The 12,638-nt window shown below is 39.8% G+C and overlaps 1 protein-coding gene across 1 annotated transcript; it reads right to left on the bottom strand.

The window, feature by feature from the left end:
- Window positions 1–1,426: 1,426 nt before the first annotated feature.
- FETUB (fetuin B) lies at window positions 1,427–12,391 on the bottom strand. The gene is made up of 7 exons (XM_054835728.1): window positions 12,051–12,391; window positions 8,289–8,399; window positions 6,815–6,902; window positions 6,106–6,272; window positions 5,054–5,167; window positions 4,052–4,141; window positions 1,427–3,562 (listed from the first exon to the last, which is right to left on the bottom strand). The coding sequence occupies exons 1-7, from the start codon at window positions 12,270–12,272 to the stop codon at window positions 3,143–3,145; spliced, it is 1,212 nt and encodes a 403-aa protein (XP_054691703.1). The 5' UTR covers window positions 12,273–12,391; the 3' UTR covers window positions 1,427–3,142.
- Between the last annotated feature and the right edge of the window lie 247 nt (window positions 12,392–12,638).

The raw sequence follows: 12,638 nt of genomic DNA, 5'->3' as shown, positions 1-12,638 counted from the left end.
TTCATGGTCCTGGGAGGAGAAGAGAGCATTGGGGTGTGACTGAAGGTACAGAGGGTGTGTTACTGCCAGCTGATTTGCTCAGTTTGGCTAGAAGGTGACAGACCAGGCCAGAAGATGGAGAGGTTTGGCACTACCTGGGCATGTGTTTTAGAGGATTTGCTGCAGTCCTGTCTGATCATGCTGTCACAGAGAGTAAATGTGTGGAGAACAGACGCATTGCGTCCTGTGCCCTTATCTCTTCATGTGGGCACATTGGAGGGAGAAAGCTGCAGTGCTGGCCCACTCACAAATTGGCATAAATCTGCTGAATCAGCAGCAGGATTTGAAGTAGTGATGACTAAACGCCATCAGCTGTTAATCATTTCTGTGCCATCTGGGAGTGCCGCAGTATCCAGGTATGTCCTGAGGACAAAGGAAACACAGAAGCTCTGCATCTTCAGTCTCCTACTTGTACTTCAATAAATTAGTTTTGGACATTAGTACCAGGTCTCAATTATTTGGTGGTGGCCTAAGGGACACTAAAAGCTCAGTACAGGACTCTCTCTGCTGGAGCGGCCACAGCAAATAAAGGAAATGCTCATGAACCTGCATTGACCACTGATGCTTGCTGATCTGCACTGTAGATACAGTTACCGCTTATATAAACATCCCTTCTGGTATTTATTTTTAAATAAAATAAAAAAGACTTCTATGTCTTTGAACCCAAATCTCAGATCCAAGCTAGAGAAAGTATTGACTCAAACGTAATTTCTGAGCCTTGTCTGCAGAACAGGCTAAACAAGATCCAAACTGAATGTTCAAAACTGTGGATCCAGACTTTCAGATGTTCTCTTTAGCTCCCCCTGCTTACGTTCACACCAACTCTACTCCATTCATCTTCACTTGCTGCTGTTGCTGTAGTCAAGAAAGAGAACTTACTGAAACAGGGCACTCTTGGCTGTGGCTGGCAGTTAATGAAGCCGATTTCTTCCCCAGCACTACTTTTGGGGAAGAATCCAGTTTCATATGTGGATATGTAATGAAACTTTCCAAGGGAAAAACAAGATGCTGTAATTTGATGACTTGATAAAAAGGGAAATGCTGACACAGCCTAGGGTTTGTACTCTGAAAAGAATTGGATAGGATTTGAATTTTATGACTGTTGGAGAACTACCTGATTTTGAATTGTTTTCTACTCTGAAATGAATGAAATGAAAATACATTGAAATTTCGTATCATGTGGAATTGAAATGGAATTATTTTTTTCTCAGTTGATGTGTTTCACGCATCACTTTTTGGGTTATTTTAATCTTTGAAGTTATTAAATTACTCCTTTATATAAAATTTATGTTTCTAAGAGTTTTGCAAACTGAAAAAACAAACACATTTGTTGTGAACCTAACTCCATACAATATTTCAATATTATGACTCCACTAAAAAAAATTAATAATTTTATTTATAGTTTATTTATAATAATAAAATAATACATTTTAATCAAATTGCATAATGCCAGAATACTTTAACAAAACCATAAATTTTTGTTGAAAGACTCTCTGAACAGAGAAATTTCCCAGCATCTCCAGGGATGATTCAGCAGCATAAAAGCTTCAGAAACAATAATATTTTATTGATTTTGTTTTGAACAAATGATTTTACAGATCTGGTGGCAGCTAGAGAAAGGCTCCGTGGTCTCATACGAGTCTCATAATTATCGAGAATATCAGTGTACTCCTGGCCACAAATGACATTTCTTTCCAATGTTCGCTCTTTTTCTTTTTCTTGTCTTCTCATTTATTTATATTTGTTATTGTCAGTACAGTTGCTATGTCTGGCTTTACTAAAATTGATTTTTCCTAGCTACAGGCTGTAGAGTGTCTCAGTGGTTTTTATTATAAGGCAGTTAATATGACCTATCTCAAGAAAGAATTAGGCTGATTTTGTAAATCATAATTTTTCCTGCACAGCAGGGTCAGTAAAGCATAAGAACCTGAGTAGCCTGGGCTTCATTCTCCACCAGCCAGAATTATGAGCACAGGTTTCACACACAGGTAGCCTTTTCCACTTTCTTTAAGTGAGGGTATAAAGCATTAGGAAAAAGATAATCTTTCTTGAGATCTTCCATGGGAAATAAAAAAGTAGGCTGGGCTCATCACATTATAATTAAGAGGTTAACCCACAAAATAATAAAACCCCGCTAGCTTTTACTGCTAAAGAATGTTGAAGTACAGAGCATTGCAGCGGGTGTGACTGTCAGGGCCCTGAGAGCGTCCTCGCTCCTGGCGGGGACTCAGGCCCAGTCAGCGGCCCCACAGCCAGGCTGCTCCCCTTCCCCGCGCTGGCCTGGGCAGAGGCTCCCAGGCAGCACTGTGGGGAGGCCACGGCCATGGCCAGGGCCGACCTGACCCTGCTCCCGCAGGACTTGCTTTAAGCTGAGGCTGTAGATACAGCTCCAGCTGCTTCGCAGCTGTGCCTCTGCCTGGCCATAGACCCTGTTGATGCAGACCCAGATTCAGACCTGCAGCCTGTCTTCCTGGCCTGACTGCAGACCTGCCTCGTCACTGTGGACTTGCTTGGAGACCACCAGGCTGTGTCTGACTCTGGATACCGTAACCAGGATCCTGACCCTGACTGGCTAACTCATGTTCCTGGCTCGACCTCAGACCTGCCTCATCGCCCATGAACTTATGCAATGATCTAGCCTCACTACCACCCCTGCGTCTGCCCTGCTTGCCTCACTCAGGTAGCATGGGACAGGCCCCTGCCCTGCCAGCCTGGTTATCATGATTGGCTCCGTCTCACTATCCCCTGGGGAGCACCCAGCCTGCACGGTGCCCTGACAGACCTCTGCTGCTGAAGATGTTTTTTTCTGATGCCTTTGGGCTGTCTTAACCCTGCAAGTTCTTTTACCCTCTGCAGTTACCTTTCCTTCATGGTCTTACTGATGGGAGGAATTTGAGAATTAAAAGCCAAATTCTTTTGTTGGAAAATACTCCAGTTAAATTTCTTTTTCTAATCTATTCTTGTGCTTTATTAAAACTGAGAACTCCAAAGGTGAAGGCTGTAAAAGCAATTGATCTGTTTAAAGATGTTATGCAAATTGAAAGACCAGGTTGCTGTTGTGGCCATTATTTTGTTGCAGGTAGCTGAGGTGATCGGATGCTGGCTAGACTTTGGTAGGCTTTTTGGGCAGCAAAGGCTGGAGGATGGAATCTATCTTCTTTGCTTCTCCTGGGCATGAGTCTGATAGAGAAAGTTCTTCAGGGAAAGGGAGAATAACTGGTCCAGTGACTGGTTTGGTCAAGTCTGGTTTGTCTGCTTGAGTTTTTGCTCCATCAAGACTGGGCATAGATCCTACCATCTCAGGTGGAACTGTCTTTCCATCTTTATGTTCATTTTGACTTTCTGATGGGTTTTGGAAAGACATGTCCTCAGTTGAAGGGGGCAGAATTTTAACCCAGCCCACTGTTTTTTCTAGGTGGGGGGAGAAAGGATTGGTTTCTGAAAGGAAACCTTGTTGATCATTCTGGTTGGATTTTCCAGGTGTCTTATTAGGTTGCTGTTTCCCCTCTTCAGAGGCAGGATCCTAGATAACAGGCAATAAGCATTACCTAAATTGAAGCTATTCCAAATTCTTTCAGATACAGAGAAGGTCACCCTTCACACTAAGGATCTGCTGCAATTCCAGTCGGCAAAAACCAGGTGCAGAACAGAAGCTCAGAGAATAAGACAGATGGAACTACTTATTATACCAGTGGAGATGGGTGCGTGAAACTTGGGTAACTACACAGTTATTGCTCTTTGCATTCCCTTTGTAATTTACAATTTCTTTGTAGAGCATTCTGAACATATTCAGTATGATTGACTCTATTCTTATTCTACTGCCTTTTTATCCATCTAGCAACAGTCTGGTTTATCACAAGAGAGATTTCTTCCTGATTTGGCCTTATCACTTCCTTGAAACCCAAATCTTTGTGAATAAGAAAACTTAAAAATGGCTGGGCTTTCAAGAGTTCAATTCTTGTTTTGTAAGGGAGTATTACTCTTGCAATACTAAGATTAGATTAAGAAATACCTGCAGACCGTAGAGTTCACAGGATATTGTGATAAATTGTTTAAGTTCCACGTGACTGGTTACTACAGAGCCTTTGCAGAAACCTATTCGCTGGAAGAAAAAAATGCAGGATTTTTTCACATTGTAGCACTGATACTTAGGTCCTATCTTGTAAAATGATTATGAAAGGCTGAATAGCTATAGCTTCTACATGTATTTGTAGGGATAAGCAGCTTGGGCAAACTTTTATTTTGGGATTGGCAAGCTTACAAAGGCAGGCAGCATTTTGAAAATGTTTTATGTTTGCAAAGGACGGTTAGGTAACATGATAGTAAAAATAAGCTGGCCACTTAAGGCCCAACTACAACAGCATACTTAAGTTCTGCTGCAGCAGAATATTCCCATGCAGGCAAATTGTGTAATAGAGCATTAAATCATTTTTCAGGCAAAACCAATTTCACACCACACTGGTGAAAGAAACCATGAAAAAATATTTTTTCTAATAGTTGTGTTTTTACTGGGCTGTATGTAACATAGCTTGGATCTCAGTTAAGATGGGGCTTGAAATGTTATCTCTTGGCAACATGCCCGTTTACTCTTTCAGTTTCTCTTACAATTTTTTCCTTAGTTCCTAAATGTTTTCCTTAGCTAACCTGATTGTAGTATGAATATAATCTTTATGCATTGTTTGTGATTTATTGTCTATGTCTGTTTACTTGGAAGAAATCCTTAAGAATGATTCAGTTTTGTAAGGTGATGGCTATCCCACCTTTTTCTGGATGGTCTTTTTTTCTGTTTTCTTTGTTCATGGACTTCTGGGTAAGAAATCAGAACTTTTACTGAAATGTTTTCTCTATTCGAAAGCAGTTTGTACAATTGCAAGACCGTATAGAGCTACAACCCATAAAAATATGCCTGTGGGCTTTGATTCTTGTCTGCAAAGAACCAAAGGGATAGGCTAAGTATTCACTGAGGAATCATAGTAACTGAAAAATAGGTGTTTATACAAGGGAAAGTACTTACAGCTAGTTCCAATGGAAGTGGCTTGCACTTGGAGATGTCAGCAATCGTGTCATTTTTGGAGCAGGATGTCTCCTGAATTAAAAACTCTACAAAATGTGCAGGACCAACGACCCACTGTTAATGAGACACCAGTGGCAATTAGACTTTGAGCATGTGTCAGGAAGAAGAAAGAATCCTACAGACCTTGAAATAGATGTAAAATTCCTGCTAAGAGTGGAAGGAGCTCATTATACTTGGGGTATTGCTGTTAGTTGTCTTATAGGAGAATGATTTTTTTGCAAGTGCTGCTTTATTGCCTGGTTATTTTTTCCTTCTTATATATGCACAATCTTAGTTACTCATGGATTAGCTATAGCTGAAATGAGTTTGGGTTTTGTAATAAGTTAGGATCCACATAGAACTATGTATCCAAAGACCCTCTTCAGTGCCTTGTTGATCGTTTCTGGCTGCTTTAATGAGCAGGGTCACTTTTTCTGTTTCTGAAATGTGAGTTCTGTAGGGTTGGAAAATGGGAGCGATTAAATACTGTATTGTAGTAATATCTAACATTTTGAGAGAAAGAGTGAAAATGACCTTGTTCTCTATACATACTGAATTTTAGAGATACCAGATATGACTGTGGTAAACCAACAGGATTTAGCCAGGAGATCATTAACTCTGTTAGTCTAAAGTTAGTTTTAAACTGTGTTTAAACTCATTCAGTGAATTACAGGTATCTGTCAGAAGAGACGACAGTGCTTTATTAAATACTTTCTATTAGGGAGAAATGGTGGTGGTAGAAAAAAGAGCTCACAGTGAAGCTTTCCTACACTTTGGAACGCAAATCAGTGTCTTCAGTTTTGCATAAAGCCCTTCTTTTTGCAATAAATGGAGTCAAAGTCTTGGATCAATGCAGATTCTAATTTCCCAGGAGAATTCTGCATAGAAGTATTCTCTATACTATACAGATATAAATTCTAAACAATCTGTAAGACATAACAAATCATATAAAGTATAACTGATGGATCCATACTTCTTAAGAACTAAAGCAAGTCAGATGAGCCTTGGCTTACCTGCATTGAAGCTCTTGTGACATTTAGGACAGAGAAATAATGAGTTTGTTCACTCTTTTCATTGAACTCAGCAAGGCTTTGAACAGCAGCCTCCAAATATTTGGGCTCAGTTGGAGAGTCATCAACTGGGCAGTCAGGACATACTGACCAAATATATCTGGGTGGAACTTTTTATTCAAACAAAACAATGTCGTTAGAGAAAGCATAACCATAAGAGCCTGTGGATAGCATAGGTCACTGTAATTGCATCTATGCCCCAAATCCTACCCACTTGTCCTCCATTCCCCTGGAGTAACAATATGTGGTTTGATTCACCCAATGATTTTGAATCTTTATGAATTTGCAGACCCATACAAATGTTGCACTGGAGGCAGAGACATTGCAGAAAAAAGCTCAACCTACTGACAATGGCCTTCCTGGTTTTACTTGCCTTTCACAAACCCATAAAAAAGCTTTTAGGACCAGAGGGTAAAAGGCCATATAAAGGCTCTGCTGGGTTTCCCAGAGATGAAAACAGTTATTACTGCACTGCTTTGAGCTGCAGGACCACACTGGCCTTATGACCACTGACTTGAGAAAATTAGCACAGCTGAAAGCTAATGGAGATGCTGTGGTGCCATAATTACAATTAAAATTTAAAGTAATGCTATATGGCAAAGAGTGTTTTTCCAGTCCACTTTTAAATTAAGTGTGTTAAATAAAGACATACCTGGTTGTAAAATGCACTCATAAGTATTCAGATGAGCAATATTTCTTGCCTGATTAATGTAGATAATTGCTTTGCATTGACCATAAACCTAAAACAATATAAACATTTAGAAACGATTAATATTGCACCCTTTGCACTGATCATCTACTACCTACACAGCCAGTGGTTCATTTTCTCCTTGTAGTCATGAAATTCTTTTCAAGAAAAAAGTTGTGTCAATACTCAAATGGCAACAAAGCACACTTCTAAGTATCTCCTTTAGAATTATAGGCCAGACATTCCCCTGGTATAATTCTGAGCTATACAGGTGCAGTACTTGTCTGCAGGGTGGCCTACACAAGGCCACTCTTCTGGCACCTAAGAAGTGTCCAAGCATCAGAGTGCTTTCCCTGGCCAGGCCCCTGTACAGACCTGGGTCTGTGTTGGGAACCCAGAGAGCTTAAACCTGGAGATCAGCTCAGAGCGTCTGGATCCAGTCACCTGTCTTCTACCTTCCCCTTCTCCCTATGTCCATAGTCAGGAAGGAGAGTGGTAGCAAAGACCCTAAATCAGTTTTATGGCACAGTAAGATCACCCTCGCACACCAAGAAACTCTGAATTTACGGCAGAAAAAAATACCAGCCTATTAATATCCATTGTGCCTTTATGTTTAAAAGTTGAATGTATATTCTCTGAGTGCTTCTTAAATATTGCCACTTGTATGATCACAGCCTCTAGGACATACATTTCTTGACTTCACAGAAGCCGTATTGACTATATATGCTTTGTACTCTTTTCCTGCTGAAAGCCCTGTAAACAGAATTGAGCAGAATTCTTTTTATTTTTTCCAATTTTTCATTTAAAAATGAAAACTGATTGACCTAAGAAGCAGCCTGGGACAATTTAATCATAACTTTTTTTTTTTTTTCATGTGAAGCTTCTTTCTTGTTATTCTTCATTTTATAAGGTTTTTTTCCACTTGTTCAGAATCATTTTGGTCACCTGTTGCAATAGCCTTAGATCACTTTGCAGCTTATCTTGCTGAGCTTTCTTTTTTTCTCCTCTTCCAGTGCAATTTTTGCAAAGGTGTCAGAATAAAAGTGGAATTAAACTAAACCAAAAATCGCTTGTTATATAAAAGTGAGTTTCTTTTATTCCCTTCTTGACAGGCTGTCTTTAAAATAAACTCTTACAGGGTTGCTATAAAAAGTAAACCATTTATTCTAAATAGCGTCCTAGCATGGCTATTTAGTTATGTCTGCTTATTAGCTCTGGTCAAAAACTTTCTTTTAATTTTCATTTTTTTAAATAAATCTTACCAGTCTATAAACTGATTAGAAAGTACAGAGGAAAACTGTGAACCTTAAAAAATGGATTTTGATTTCTTTTAAGCTCTGCTACCTACTAAAAATGCATATGTAAGGATTTTGCTGTCATCAGTAGTACCTGAGTAGCTCATCATACCTGAGATTAAATAAGAAAATAAAATCCTTACAGTTTTATGAGCAAGTCTGGCTGTACAGTTCTTCCACAACTTTTTGCTGAGTACATGGCATTCAGTATCTACTACATCCAAGATGAGGTAGAAAACAGAACCAGTGATCTCCTGAAAACAAAAAAAGAAAGGGTAATTTCCCAGTTTTGTATAAAACAAGGTTGGGACACATAAAAGGGAGAGATGGAGAAACACAAAACACACATGTGGGACACATAGATATCCTGAAAACTGAACATTCTGTGGGACAAGTTCTCAATGGTGGCAAATCAGGTGAGATTCAGGCCCTGTTAGAACAGGCTTGCTCATGCATCTAGCCAACTTTAATTAAAGAACAGCCTTTTAGAGTCAGTTTTATCCTTCTGATTCCGGTACTGACCAGAACCCAAGAATAAGGAGTAAACATGGTGATGTTTTCATTGTCAACTGCATTTTATGATTAGATTTGAAAGGTGGGTTATTTTGCCTTCAATAAGAATGAGATGACAAATATCACAAATAAAAAAACCTGCTAACATGGAACATTCCCAGTAGGCATTAGAAACAGCAATATCTTACTTCTTAGTGTCTTCCTCAAGTATGGATGCTTTGCACTTGCCGTAAAAGAGGCAATGACTGCATTGATGGTGACAACTTAAATATTCTCTCAGATATCAGAAAGTGCTATGAGTGACCTTGCATATCTACATGGATGCCACTCAAAGCTTCAGTTCAGTGCTTGAGTTCTGAGCCCATGCTTAAGTCTAGAAACCTTTACTGTATATACTTGTAAATATAATACTAAACTCATTAAATATAAAAGAGCAAAATAAATAGCAAATAAAAGAATGAGTAAATTGTTTTGTTAGCTTTGTCTCAAAGTTATATTCTTACATATACAACTTACCATTTTTTGTATTTTCATATCCTCTTTTTTCCCTAAGTGTTCTATGAAGTAATCTGGTAATGCCTTGCACTGAGCTCTCAGGGTTTGCCTACACTAATCCTGAGGTTTAATTATAAGTGTCATTTTGAAGGTCGTGAAAAGATCCAAAGCTATTTTAACAAAGAGTGAAGCTGAGGTGCAGCAGCGCTATGTACAGTGGCATGGCAGTACCCCCACACCTGGCTGCACAGATCCTTCTACAGAAGGATCTAATCATAATTTAGATTCTGGTTACGTACAAGGTACCTAAATACCATGATGATATGTCTCCTTAATATGATAGCTGATATAGGTTAAATTAGTAAACAGAAAGTGAGACTGGTCAAAGAGTAATTGCCATTTGCTGAAAAAGTGGGTTTTGAGTAGTGCAGAATTTGGTATGAGCTTGTAACTTTAAATATATCCTCTATGAGAAAGAAACATCACTAAGACTATCCTGCACGAAGAAGTAATAGCCAAGAAAAATGTGTATCTTGAAGGAGTCCCAAAGTTTGGACTGGTGACTTGAGCTTTCAAGTTGGTTGTTTAGGTATTCTGGTGGCAAAAGCACACACATATCTCATTAAAGAAATGTTCTTGTAATCAAATGTGATTGATGTTAGATGGGTTTACTCAGCTGAATCATGAAGACTGATTGTAAAGCTTGGTGATCTTAGAAACACTAAATGCAACCAGGGTGGACCAAATTGTATTTCCTGTTGCCTGTAGCTCTCTTGTATAATATCAGCTCTAATACACAGATGAGGTTATTATAAAATCTACACATCTTTTTGTCTATCTGCTTCTGTATGTATCATCCTCCACTGGGGAAAGGATAATTTGAGGTTTATTCAGAGCTCAGCAGATCTCCAAAGGTTTCATCATCCTTATTTTAATTTTCATTAAAAGACCATTATGCAAAGGCCTTTTGATATCTGCTTAGTATTGAATAAAAAGTTTTATCTTTTCTGCATTGCCAAAAAGATCCCTTCCTCAGCGCTGCCAATGCTAGGATTGCAGCTGCAATGCGTGCTGGGGAGCCTGGGGGCCAGAAGAGATGCAGCACGAGTGCAGCATCACCTTTGTGGCAGGGTGACCTGGGGCAAGGGAAAGAAATGAAATATTTTGGCATGTTTTGTAATTTTGGTTAAGTGCCTGTCAGTGAAGTTAATCATGAGTATCTTGTATGAAAGAAAGGCTCTGTCCTACTTGCCTATAAGTTAATAGCAGATGGCTCATTAGTTTCAATTAGAGCAAAACTGAACCACAGGTTGCTTAAGGGCAGATTTGAATTTGAAGTAACTTTGGAAATGTTTTTATCTTGAATATTGGTTAAAAAAGTGGGAGGAAGGACCACTGACTGATTAAAAAAAAAGATATTTTTTTGAGGGGAATAGAAAGTTGCATAAGGTTGTTACTGTCCATGGACATCTCTGACATAGCTGACTGCTTCTTATGTACTCTATTTCAGCAGCAGCAAAAATGTGACAAACAGCTTTAGTCTATTATTGCAGTGTCTTGAAGCACCTTATTTACAGGATAAGCATATTAGATGCAAAAATAAGAATAAAAGTAAATTAAACCCCCAAATGAACAAAGAGCAAAGTACGCCCTAAGGCAATAAGTTAAGTGTCTAGGGAATTAAGTGACAGACCACATCACAAACAAGGACCAAAATTCTCCTGTGCTGAGATACACTTGGCACAGATGAAGGGAAAAGCAGGAAGAGGAATGAAGCGGTTTACAACATGTCTGCACCCACAATGCTACATGCTGGGGTGGTCACAGGGGTGCGCTAATTATCGTCCGTAGAAAATAGCTCCAGGGTGGGACTTGACTGGTGATGTGGGTTCTGGGCCAGCTCAGAGGCATCCCGTATGGGAAAAATTCTCAAGAGACCTGATCCAGTTGCTTAGTGGGCACATTCTGCCACTTGAGCAAAGCAATATATAGAACATAGTGCAAAGCACAGCACAGCGTGCATCTTCAGTGGTGAGATCTCAGGTTGCTGGAGGCCACAGCGTGTCTGCAGAAACTATGTCCTTGGGATAGCAGCAGGAAGTAGTGTCATATCCTTGCTGTACCGATCTTTAAACATCTGGCAATGAGCCTGATTTTCTTCAAGGATTCAGAACTCAGCCTTTCAGGTAAGATTATGGAAAGTGAGCAAACACGGCAGGAAATGTTAGTAGCATGCTTCCACAGTGCCTGATGTGTTGTGGGCCTTGTGCAGTCATTTCAGGTTGTCCCTGGCTAGTACCAACAGATTCAGCTAATGTAACAGAAAATAGTAATAAATTAATCACACATAGAGAAATAAGATACTTGAGGATATCAGAGTGATATTCCATAGGTATTTCCAGTGTAATTTTTGCACTTGAACTGGTTTCACATTTCTTCTGGAGAATGAGTCATCATTTAGAGGTCTGTGAAGGAATCCCCTGGTCCCAAGCTGGATGTGTTTATACTTGTTAGTGCTTACACCTTTTGTGCAAAGCACACGATGACTTAATAGCCTTTGCAGTCCAACTGCTCAAGGCAGTGGGAGGAAGGTGTAAAATGAAATTAAATCAGAGTAGTGGTGTTTCATACCAAATTTGAACTGATGCCTGGAGCTATTCCAGGGGCAGGCAGCAGAGAATTGTGACTGAGATTTGCTCTCTAATTGCCCTCAGTGGTGATGAAACTGTTTCTAGTCATCTGTGCGTAACGTTGACACGGCCTCTAGAGTCCTGTGAATGTAACTTTACATTTGCCTTTTGAAATATTTCTTAGTTCAAACAGATATTGCTAGGGAATAGTGATAGACACAGGGCTCTTCATAGGAGAAACAGATACAGAACAAGCAGGTAACTTACCTGAGGATGTTCTCGGACACTGAAAATTCGGTAGAGACTGAGTATGTAGCCCTCTTTTCGGTCAGCATTGATCTGGTGAAGAGCCAGATCTGCAGCCTCCTCTACTGCAGTGTCATCACAGGTCGGGGAAAGCAATGCAGTCATCGCTTCTCTGGCAGAAGGAGAGGCAGCCCAGGAGCAAAGCGCCTGTATGCCAAGGAGCACTGAAACAAGTAAAACCATTGTGCTTCGAAAACAAGTGCAGCAGATCAGAATGGTAAGGCAGTATGGAGGGGGTGACCTTCATGAAATTGCAGATTTCTGTAGTGGAGCCGTGTCTCTCTTTAATTTGTGTCCCCTTTTTATTACATACCGACCATCACCTTTAAACCTACAACTGCAACAGCAAACACTAAGTCAATGATTACAAGGTTTTATGAAAGTGGTGTCACTCCCTCTGAGACCAGAGAGCGCTTTCTCCTTCTGGCTTTACATCTCCAGTTCAAACTTCACTGGGCAGATCATATAACTTTGACCTCATCGCAAGGGACAAGAATATACACACAAAACTGCTTTCTTAAGAAACTAGAATTGCTTAAATAAACCTAC

Source organism: Grus americana, chromosome 9, assembly GCF_028858705.1.
Source record: "Grus americana isolate bGruAme1 chromosome 9, bGruAme1.mat, whole genome shotgun sequence".
NCBI classification, from domain to species: Eukaryota; Metazoa; Chordata; class Aves; order Gruiformes; family Gruidae; genus Grus; species Grus americana.
This window is presented reverse-complemented; position numbering and strand designations above follow the sequence as displayed.